Source organism: Branchiostoma belcheri, unplaced genomic scaffold, assembly GCF_001625305.1.
Source record: "Branchiostoma belcheri isolate BF01 breed outbred unplaced genomic scaffold, Haploidv18h27 scaffold47, whole genome shotgun sequence".
Classification (NCBI taxonomy): Eukaryota; Metazoa; Chordata; class Leptocardii; order Amphioxiformes; family Branchiostomatidae; genus Branchiostoma; species Branchiostoma belcheri.
In genome coordinates, this window is record NW_017804098.1 from 730650 (window position 1) to 743190 (window position 12541).

At 37.2% G+C, this 12541-nt stretch overlaps 1 protein-coding gene across 1 annotated transcript in view; it reads left to right on the plus strand.

Annotated features, from left to right (window-relative positions):
* Positions 1–12541, plus strand: part of LOC109479188 (echinoderm microtubule-associated protein-like 6) — a 55985-nt gene that overhangs the window by 7563 nt on the left and 35881 nt on the right. The window contains exons 2-6 of the mRNA XM_019781079.1: positions 4510–4669; positions 5663–5761; positions 7049–7303; positions 9623–9758; positions 12317–12518. Of these exons, the coding sequence (XP_019636638.1) occupies positions 4510–4669; positions 5663–5761; positions 7049–7303; positions 9623–9758; positions 12317–12518 (852 nt within the window). The remainder of the gene's footprint in view (positions 1–4509; positions 4670–5662; positions 5762–7048; positions 7304–9622; positions 9759–12316; positions 12519–12541) is intronic.

Here is a 12541-nt window from a genome sequence, read left to right on the forward strand (position 1 = left end):
CTGAACAGAACACCATATGAAGCAGTTAGTTCATTAGGCAGAAGTATTCTGGTCAGGTGCTGAGGTTCAGGCTTGATAAATAATGGAAGAAATACAGCAGGATCTTGCCTATAATGCAGCACAAGCTTGTATATTTTCTAACTCATTAGCTCCTAAGCTTAACACAGTCAAATGTGTGGAGTTTATTTCCTTCCCAACGTTTCCATACACATATGAAATACATGTGTAAACCTTTTGCATTTTGGTATCACTTAGGAGTAATGTGTATGATATGATATTCGTATATGATCATGAATGGCAAAATTGCTTTTCAGTGATGATACAAAGTGCACATGTACAGGTTATAGTGTGTGTTCAGTAGCCATTTTCCTAGGACTTACATGCATGATTGTAGATATTTTATGTATGTCTTTTTAGCTCAACCCAAAATATCAGGTGAATTTGGTCTTGATACATGTTTATCATCAGAAGGCCTATCAGTGGTCGAAATACTTTTTTTCAGTGCTCTGCAATATTGCAGAAGAGTCCAAATTTTGTTCTGCAATTTGGAAATACTTTCTGCAAAAACATACTAAAACATACTAATAAAAGACATACAAAAAACAGTTACTCAAGTAGCTGTATATAATTTTGGTGCTACCTAAAACGGTCAGACTACTATATTTCTCATCAGTGACACTAAGAGACTGAAGGAGAACTGCAGGTTTATAAGCAAAAATTATTGATTGATATGCAAATTAGTGAGGACAACTTTTTGGAAGTCAAAAAGGAAACAAAAGATAGACAAGTCAAGACAAGGATGATGCAAATTAGGGAATAAGCTCCTGTTGTTTCAAAACAGGAGCTTATTGTGTTGTCTGTCCTTGGGGCCAGAGAGTTCTAGTTTGCTAAATTGAAAACCATTGAATCTGGAGTCTATTTTTCCTTCTGCAAAATTGCAGATTGTATAAATTTTTCTTCTGCAATCTTGAAAATCTATCTGCAAATTGCAGACTGCAGACAGGTATTTCGAACACTGCCTATGCAACATTTAAAAACTTGTGGTGGTCTAGCAGGCAAAGGAACATAAATGTACATTGAAGTGAAAATCAAATTATCTGTAGCAGCATCTGTAAGAGCTTTTTGTACCACACAACTGCAGCCAAGATGCATATTAAACCACTGAATAAAAATTGCAACATGGAGTATTTGTGATGATGTCCACTGGGAACATTCATCAGATTGGAATGCCTCATTAATAATGCCTGCAAAGGAACACTTTGCCCTATCATCCATTTAGCCAGTTGTGCTCCATTCACCTCTGATCTATTTGTTATCCTTTCTAGCAGAAAGATAGCTATGTAGAGGTGTCAAAATGTCTTGAATTTTCATCTTCAGAAGATGGATATTGCTAATTTCTTACAGTTGGCAAGGGTTGATTTCTGTACAGATGATGATGTAAAGAGCAGCAATTAATAGCCCACAAATGCAGTGTGCTCGCTGCATATTCATTAAATTTTCATGACGCGGGAAGAAGGGCAAATGCTGTCAGTTGTAACGTTTACTGTAAGCCTGCTAGATTGTAGGAAAGGTGCATCAGTATTTTGTTGACAAACTAGTAGTTGATAAACATCTGGGTATGCATTTTAGCAAAGAGTTTTTTGTCGGCAGGAATAACCATCTCTTCTTATGCTTTTTAACCATGCTACATTGTTCATTGTGTGAAAAACAGATGACATGTTATGATTACCAGTAATGGGAGGAACCAGTGGGTGAATAAATTGGCCTATGACCTCTCATGACTATATGAATGTCCTTGTCCCATCGTTTGTAATTTGGAAGAAAACACGTAATGGTACAGCCAACATCCACAACATTTTCATTCTTTTTGTTTTGAATTCTTGATGTATAAGACAGACATTAAAAAAGCTACCTCTATTAAACTTTCAGTTACCTGATTTGCTTAAATATGGTTTTGGTAAACTTCTGAGGTCTTAACACTTGTTACAGTTGTGTTTAGAGAGAAAAAGCAAATATTGATACCAAGTTGATGTATAGAGTGTACCACCTGTATATCATAATTATTTTATGCATTGTTTGGTAACGTTAACATGTATAACTCTGGTTTACCACATAGCTGATAACATTGGTGAAATTGGAAAATCTCAGGCAAACTTGTCAGAATGGATGTGTATGTGGCCATTGCTGGCAATTTATGATTCAATGTCTGTACCTGGCACAGGCCTGTGTGCTGCTGATAGGACACTAATTGCACGCTACAGGCTTGGCTGGGGGTGTCGGAACGTAACTGTGGATTATTAACAGTTACTGCAAGCACCTCAAAGGGACAGTTGTGTGGTCTACCAAAGCAGGGCAGATTTACCAAGGTTAATGGTGTCATGTCTCTGCCCTGGAACAATGAATTTGACAGTCACATGAAGAAACAGCTTGAAATAGTTTTTTTTCTTCTGTCTGTCTTAGCTTAATCATTCAATTAAAAGATATTGATGCCCTCACTATGTATTGTACATCATTCATGTCTAAATCTGTTAGTCCCTTTTTGCCTTTCTGATTCATGTTTTCTCAGATTTCATTAAAATCTGCCAAATTATTTACTTAAATACAGTACGTGTGGCTTGATGAAGCTATGGTTGAGTAAAAGGAACAATAGGTATTACCATAATGCCCATATTATATGCTGGATTTAGATACATGATGTACATACTGAAGCAGTGAAAGTACATGTACAATGTAGGCTGTAAGTCATTCCCTTCTATTCCTGTGACGTCAGTGCCATGCTTCATTGCCAACTTAAGATTCTACAAGAGTGTCTTCAATTTGTTGAACTTGATATCTTCCTTACCAGAGCATAGCATGGGTCCCCAAGAAGTCTGCATGGCAACTCATTAAAATGCAGAGGGTACAGTTGCCATATGCAGCACTGTTGAATGATGTCATATGTTACAACATGGGTCTCTTAAATGCAAAATCAGATATGAGATTAATACTGTTAGCTTAGGGCTTGGTATGCATACCATTTTTGTTTTCTATTTACACTGTTTATCTGGTTACATTATGGTCATCACATTCTGGTTCACTCATGGTGAAAATCTATTAACTATGAGGTATTATGGATATTCAACCAGGGTGGGTACAGTCCATGGTTTTTAAGCATTATCTGTTTCTTGTTTCCATCAACTGCCTGACAGATACATGTCCTAGCATTCTGTGATTATTCAGCTGTGTGTACAGAATGCATGACAAAAGGATAATTGCATTGTATCATGGTTATTTGAACATATGTAAAAGAGATATGGCAAGCAAAGGTGTTTTAAATACTGCTTTATAACATTATAATATGTTGCTGGTACCAAATATCCATCCTGTCATTGCATACCTACATGCAAAGGAGATACAGTGCACTGTTACTGCCCCTATGCTGATTTCTGAATCTTTAGTTACCTCCATGAAATGTCATGGACGTTATTTTTTTGTTGGTATATTTTTAGATTAAGTCTGTCCTTGGTGCTGAAAAACTTGCCACTGTTGATCTGCCCATCACTATTTCTATAGATACTCTTAAAGAGTTATTTAATTTTTAATCCTCAAATGTGTCCAAATCCTCATCATATCTGTCCAGTCAAAGTCACTATCCTCTGAGAAGGTTCCTCATACTGTTTGTACATGTAGAAAATCATCCTGTGCCTGGTTTTTATACATGGGCAGTAAAGGTGCTCTGCCTTGAGCTGCGGTTATATTTGCGGTGACATGAGGAATTCTATTATTCTGAATAGCTGCTGGATGTCTGCCAAATGTTCCTGCTGTTAGCTAGTTATTCTCATATTTCTCAGTGTTGTATTATTCTAAAAACCAAATAATAATTGTTAATAAATTGTTATTATTAATATCTTACTGAGATTGAAGTCCATGATAACAAGAAACAAACATGTTATTTACAATTCAAAAAAGTTTTGATTCCAAGTTCCATGCATTGATTCAGCACCAATTTTATGACTCTGATCCATCATAATTAAAAAAAAAATATTTTCCCTGAATGTTGATAAACATATTTATTAGTATCTGGGAAGGAAAATTTATGGACTCCTAAACAGGTTTACAAGCACATTTACATAATCTAAATTGTGTATTACCTTGTGCAGTTCTTTGGTGGTATTCTGTTAGATACCCCTTGATGTAGTCTACATGTATATAATTATGCACTACTGTTTTGATAATAGTTTAAAAAATGATTTGGGAGTGGAGACTGGAGAAAACGTTAACCACAATGTCTTCTCTTTATTTCTTTACAATTTTTGCTTTTCATTTCAACGAACTGGCATTATATTATATTATATTATATTGAATATCCAATATACATTGTTAAGAGCTGTTTTATTACCAAAAGTGTACATTGCAGATTTGGTATACAAACAATACATACAAAACCCCTCCCTACCAACATCTCATAAAGTGGAATCTTACTGAACATGTACCTTTGTGTAACATCCTTCTATCCTGTTCCTGTTCCAGTCTTGCCCTTCATCCAGAAAAAGTCCTGGTTGCGACTGGCCAGGTGGGGAAGGATCCCTACATCTGTGTGTGGGACACCTACAGCACCCAGACTATCTCCATCCTCAAGGATGGGCACACCCACGGCGTGGCAGCTCTGGCCTTCGATAAGGAAGGCAATGTAAGTTCCAGATTGTATTTTGTCATAAGCCACACTTACATATGTGTAAGCTTTATTAATCACCGGCATTAATGATCTCCCACTGGAAATTGGATTTGGGCAAATGAGATTTTTTCAAAAATGTAAAAATGTTTCTGATTTTTTTTCCCTTCAAATTCAATGTACCTGTCCTTCATGTACATTTTGATGATTACCTAGTATTGATCAAATCTGTATGCAACCTGACAAGTTACGAAAACAGTGAAGGGCAGTAAAACTTAAAGGATCCATTTTCTAAATTGGAGATGCTGTTTTTATATACCATTTGTTTGATGTGTTCCTCCTGACTAAAACATGATGGTTATTTCTAAACCCAAATTATGCTCATTTCCAATAATCTCTTCGAGCCGTTAACGTTTATGCCAAGCGAAAAATCAATCAGTTCCCTTTAAGAAAAAATGAGATCCTTCCCCTTCCATTTGACATCATGATGAAGCTGTGGTGCCATAAGGGATCTGCCCACATATGAAAGCACTTAGCTATTCTCATCACATATATGTAGAACATGTAGACACTGGGCCAAAAAGAAGCTTTCCTCCATAGTGGTTTAACCAGAATCTTGAACCACCAGGGTACTTCATGCTCAATGGGCAGTTTAATGTGTAAAGCAGGGATGAAAGGCAAAAGGGCCATGCTTATGACCATATTGTCATGTTCACTCTTTGATTTAAAAAAGAAGCTTTCAGGATATGAAGCAATCCCCAAAAGCTCATGTTTGGTACCGGCAGTTGAAGAAAGCCAAGATTTGCAATCTGGCCACTGCCAAGCATGTTAGTTGGGATCTGGAAGAATACTGGGGCATAGATCACTGTCAAGTATAGCTCATTGTGGTGCCAAAAGGGAATGTCTATCTGTTGTGAATTTCAGTCGTTTATGATGGTGATTGATTGCTGAGGTCACTGTGGCAAACCAAATGCTCTCTAACTGTTACGTTTGAAACTTGAACTTGCGCAGAGGCTGGCATCAGTTGGGCTGGATGGAGCCAACACGATAAATGTGTGGGACTGGAAGAAGGGCAAGATCATCTCTACAACCAAGGGGCACACTGATCGGGTAAGATGACTGGCTCTACCCTTTACCTGCTAACTCCCTGCTAACCTAAGCAAGCTTCCTTTTAAAATGTTGGGAGCCCCGGATTCTTACTTTCATCCCAGAAATATTATGCAGAAATAATACAATTTTATGGACAAAAAGTTAATTAAGTAATGATAAAATCTTGATTGAGGTCATGGAGTATGTAATTCTATTTCTATTTAACTGTCAGAATCAAAGAATGGTTACCTTCCTCCTCCCCTCAATCTGTGCATTAGGAGCAAAAGTCATTCAAGTATGGAAGTGATTTGCATGTATTGGCATGCCGCTCTTCCACTGAGTCATCTGAGACCTAATCACGTATACTGAATCGGTTAGTTAGAACTCATCGCAAATTGCAAAATATAAGTGCACTTAGAGGGCATGGAAAGTAGGTTCTAGTTCGGTCTTCATAACATATACATCACATATGTACAGCAGACATCTTGTAACTGATTTGATTAACTGATTATCACTGTAAGTTTCTTAAGGGTAACAATCATTAAAGCTCTCAGCATTTTTGTATTCACTGATGAATAAGTAGTGTACATGCTATTAAAGACCATCTTTTTTTCTAATAGACTACCTTAAATTGGCCTGACCTGCACCTCATAAATAGAGCCTAATAAAGTAAATGTCTTAGCAAACAAAGCTGCAAACCTGAATTGTGATTTATTTCTAACCCTGCTGATGTCCCTGTACTCCATGAAGAGGTCCCATGGTATAACTTGTGACAGTCCATGAACTGACATCTGAATTACTTCTGAGCCATTGAGTACATTCTGCCAAGTTCTCATGGGTATCTATGATTGATTGGGAGTTTAAGATCCTGTCACTTACTAGGGAAATGATGAAATAACAGCACCAACAGACTCACGGTTTACTGTATCTACTTGATGACTCATGTGTTGGCTTAACTAAGCTTGTAGCTACATATATCAGATTTTATAAATATGTTATTTATGCTGTCAGGTTTTGAATGAACACTGAGTGGGACTTGGGAATGGTGAATGTAAAAGGAGGTTCCATATGCATATCAGATAGGAGTATGTTTGTCAATTGTCTTTCAAAATGCATTTCAATACCTCCAATTGTCCATCAAAGTTCAAGCTGGTTATAAATCACGTCTTCACCCACTCATGACACACGTAAATATAATATTGTATATGCCAACTCCTATTTTGAAACCCTTCATTTGTTATAGAATTTTAATTGCAGCTATATGTTGTTGTGTCTCTTGCCTGACTTCTTCATCTCTTCTGCCAACAGATCTTTGATATCCAGTGGGACCCCTACAACAAGAACCGCCTGGTCAGCTGTGGCGTCAAGCACATCAAGTTCTGGACATTGTGTGGAAATGCCCTAACTGCCAAAAAGGGCATCTTTGGGAAAGTTGGGGAGATTCAGACCATCCTGTGCCTTGCATTTGCCCCGGATGAGGTTACCTTCACAGGGGTGCTCAATGGGGATGTCTACATGTGGAAAGGCAACAATCTCACGAGGGTCATACAGAATGCACACAATGTAAGTGGAGGTCTTTTATTCATGCCTTAATTTGGGCTTGTTTGGCCTTAGCTCCTTTTATTTTCAGTGATTTTATGTTGCATCACATTGCTGGGATTGCCGAACTGGCCTGCTTTCATATTCTTGAATGAAGCCCAACCCACCTCATTCTGGGGATATACTTGCCATGGCAATTACAAAATAGCTAATGAGAACTCCAGTCATTAGAAATGTCATCTTGCATTTGTCTCCCTCCACTCTCTTAGTCCTCCTGGAAGAAACCTGGCTCTCTGGTAAGTTCCATAATCTTGCCATGAAAGCTGTACACAGTGCATGCACATGCAAATTTTTATTTTGTGGAACAAGTCCCTTCTCTGCTCACCACTATTATTTCTTGTGAACTTTTACAAACATTTTCTTTGGAAGTGCTGTATCTGTAATAAATTATGATTGTGGGAAATCGTTGATAAATTCCAGTCTCTCCAATTCCTTGCATACATGTACATGACTCTCACAATGCAACTAAAGTTGACATGTCTGGGCCAATCAGTGGACTTCCTTTGGCTCAACATATGATGACATTGTTATGTAGATCAACATGGTCCAGCTAAAAACAAGACAAAAAAACATGTATACACATTGTACACATGTACCGGCAACTGGAAATTTTGCCACATAGGATTCATTTTCAATATTGAAACATTTAATACTTGAATCTGATATGAATATTCATGTGTTTTACTTGCTGTGTTTCCTCTCCCCCTTGGTACAGTCCCCTCAACTAAGCCATTCTATGTTAACCTGGATCCTTTTTTAAACACGCATGGTTGTCCATCTTTAAGAAGAAAGAAAGAATTTTTATGGTGTGCTCTATTGCTCATGCAGTGTGTAAGGGAAGCTTTCACTTAAAAATGCTATGTGGAAGTATTTTTTTGCCCCCAATACAGCACAGTTGAGTTACATGTATGTCATCTCTCTTCAATCTGTTACCTCCACCCTCTCAGGCCAACCTATTTCAGGAACTGGGGGTTGTAAGTAGCTCAATACTGTACCTTACCAGCCAAACTAACCCACTAGCAAAATGTCCAACGTCTTAATTGAACATGCAAAATATTTTGCAATTTGTTACACTGTTACATTTGGATGTGGTAATACCAGGGTGTAGGCTGAGGTGACGGAACATTTATTTTGCACAACAAAAATGGCAGACAGGGAAATAAGAATAGGTTTCATGCATTCAAACCATTGCAACATGAATGTGAACAGATTTTTCCAGCTGACCTCTAACAAGTTACATGACTTCTTATGTTTGTCTGTACATCCTAACTTAAGCACACTGACATTCCTCATTGCTGTAATAAGTCAACACATCTTATTGAAGATGAAGTTGCACAAGATTGCACACCTGTCTTCTTCATTGTAATATTTTCATGAATGTTTATAGTTTGCTGTGAGACAGGCTGTTATTGACCATGGGTCCCCCTAAATGTACAGTGTGGAACTATATAGACCTCTTTCCCATTGTCAATCTTTAATATAGTATGTGCACTATTGATTGTCCGTCTCTCTTAAGGTAGATGAAGGCATATTAGCAGGCAATTTCAATTGGATTTGACAGTGATGATTGTATTTCTGTCAATAACCATGTTTCTTCATGTCAAACTTGTTTTGTCCAACAAAAAAGTTGTCTACACTTTACTTCTGTCTCTATATTCAGTTTTTTATCCTCGTATTGTTATATATATCAATGCTACTGCTGCAACATAAAGTATACGTACATAACAGCCTTTAGAAAGGTTTAAGTTCAAGGACGTTATGTAACTTATAATGAAAGAATCACATGCATGGAATATACATGTAGTTTACTATTGACCTGTTTGTGGTATTTGGTCAAGTATTTTATTTTGAGATGATGAGGTCAGGGGTTCTTCATGTTCATCAAACATCATGGCTTCAACTGGTAACCTCCGAATACTGAAAATTACAGCTAGTGAGGCCTTCTAAAGTGCTGCAGGACCTGGTATACATTTAATGATCTGCCATCTATTTTTTTCTCATACATTTGTCTGTATCATGTTTCCTAAATCTATTTTTCTTCCTTAGCCTATACATGTACATGTACGAGATGTACTTAGAGTATTCCAGATTCTGCCAAATTCATGTTATTTTTTAAAGTCAATTAATGCCAATTTGAAGATCAGTGAATTTAATTCAGGCTTTCCACAAACCTAACATAATTCTCTACCTATTTGTTTGGTTTAAAGCTTATTTATATTATATAAACTCATGTAACCCACTACATGCAGCATGTGTTTTGTATTTTATCTGTATCTGTCCCAGGCTGGAATCTTCACCCTGTATGCATGTGACGAGGGTTATGCATCAGGGTCCAGAGATGGCTGCATTAAGCTGTGGGATACAGACTTCAAAACCATCGCCAAGATTGACCTGACTGAATCAGAACATGGGTACAAAGGTAAGATTTGCTGCAAGTAGGGCTTAGGAAGAGTAATTGAGAGTCAACGTTTATTACTGTTGTAGAGTATAAGTTTGACATTTATAAGTCTAGCCCTAAGACCATATTGGGCCTTTGGGTATACTCCTTAAATTAAAATGCGGTGCACAAAAACACAAGGAAAAAAAGAAATCAGAATCAGAGAGGTCAAGTATGTTTGGACTGAATGTCATCACTTTGGCTACCAGCATGATAGAACGGATGCACTGCTATCCAGCTGTCATAGAAATTATGTTCATTCCCTCAATGCCACAATGTCAATGACAGACACAACCCAAAAATACAATACATTATGATATGATTGTACCTAATCTACAACTGTAGGTCACTGATAGTGTTAATTGTGATAACCTAATATTCATATTTTATGTTTTGCTAACTTTCGAAACTTTACTCTATACTCTCCTCATCCTTTGATTTGTTAATTTCTCGTGTTAATCAGCTATGACTCCTTTTTCTCTAACACACTCCATCTGTCACTTCATTTGTGAGACTGCCAGTTAAACCAATGACACTCTCAGTCTGCCATGAACACTGCACCACCACATCTCCATCTCTTCCATGTCTTCTAGCCACTCCTGCACCCACCATAAGTTGGCTGCAAAAACCCCTTCCACCCTGTGCTGAGTCTAAGCCTCCCTACAAAGGTACTCATGAGTGATGTATGTGCTCTGTCCTCTGTCCACCAGAAGCTTGTGGAAGATGATGATCTCTCTTCTACCCTTAGTGTCTGTGCTGTAGGATTTAGGTCACGTGCAGTTTAGAATTTTAGAGTTTTAGTTGTAGGTTTTTATGATAAATTCTATGAATGGTATAAAACGGTTACCACATTTTACAACATTGAAAGGCTCTGCTTGTTTCTGTACCAGCTGTCTGAATTAAACATTTTTATTTGCATATGCCCATTTGTTTGCTGCTCATACATATGTGTACATGTACTCTGTACATGTGTATGATGAATCAGATTCATACTCTCTGAGTGATATTGTTTTAGTACATGTCTTGCCAGCTAATGAACATGATAATGGCAGCTCACTCACTGTCATACAAAGTGAATTTTTGCACATGCTTGCTTAAAGGGTAGAATAGATATGTCTTCTAAAATGACATGTATGCTATGCCATATGGTATAAAATTGGTATGATTGTTAAACACTTCAACCTGTGGGTATTTCTGTATTCTTTTAAACATAGCCAGGAAAATCCTGCCAAATGTCAAATATTACAGCTCCATTGTTATATAACACACTACATTTAACACTTCTCCAGGCAAGCCAATTTATCAAGGAGATTCTGTACTGTATAGCAATCATGACAATTGTAAACATTAAGATTTTGGTCTGTGGGTTTTGATGTGTTCCACTTGCTGCTGTTATATATAATATGTAATTGTTGATATGTCCAGTTATTTTTTATTTCATGTATACTATATTCTTGTTATACATGACAAAGAATACAGATAACTGGCTGAGTGTACATGTGTACTTCAAATATTTGTGTGTCATAATCAGGCCACACCAATTTAATTTGTTGGTTCTCGGATTCGCCTCTTCGTTTTTTCTGATTTTCAAAAAAAATTGATTCTGGTCCTGAATCAACTGAAAAATGCTCATGTTTTGCTCCCCAACAGTTGAGGAAAGTCCTTTTCTTCCTAGTTGTTACAGTTTTCCCATCTATCATTGCAGTGGTTTGATTAAAAGTTCTAAATTCAATGTTTAAATTTTAACCCAGCCTTTTGTGTTGACTTCATGGCTCATTTGGTAGCATTTAAGCCTATAATAGGATGCCTAGACCTGTTTTTATTTTATTTTTTCGCCCTGTCGCTTCATATTTTTTCGGAAAAAATCCGAGAACCAACAAATTGAATTGGTGTGGCCTCAGGTGCTTCCACCTCATTTTTGGTAGTTCTAATAGAAATGGATGGTTTGATTAATGTGGTCAATTTAATGTCACTATTCCCAATAGAAGCACACAGAGTGAAGTTTTCTGATGTATTTGAGGTAGTACTGAATCACCATGGGATCTCCCTCGGAAGTGTCTTTGTGATTTTCATCCTGCATAATTTAAAGCTTTAATCTCCTTTTCCACAGGTGTGCTTTTATTTAGAACTCTGCATTTAACTTTGCTTTCTAGTATGACTTATTTAGTATTCATTATAGATTCCCTTGTGTGAATCCATATTGCCATTTTTCCTTTCTCACCATCAAATCTCATGACCCTCAGAATCTTCTCTATCTTTCTGTTAACAACTGTTAGTGGGAAATATTAAAACAACAAACCTTTCAAAAAATAAACTCAGGTTTGTCTTGCAGCAAAATAACAACAACAACACAACAAATATGTACATGTATTTGTAGTAGAAATTATTTTTGTATACAGATCTGTCATGTACCATAAATGTATGTACCATCACATTGCTAATCACCTTAACACAATACATTTAAAAAAAAATGAAAGTACAAACAGCTTGCACACAGCAAAGATTGATGTGTAGTTTGTGATGTGTATCATTTTTCCCAGGAATGTCCATCCGAGCAGTGTGCTGGGGAGGGGACAGGATACTTGCTGGCACACAGGACAGTGAGATCTATGAGATTGCTCTGAGAGAAAGAGACAAGCCCAAACTGCTCATGCAGGGACATGCTGAAGGGGAGCTATGGGGCCTTGGGGTTCATCCAAAGCAGCCTCTCTTTGTAACAGGGAGTGATGACCACAGTGTGAGGTTCGTCAGTTTGTTATGGTCTA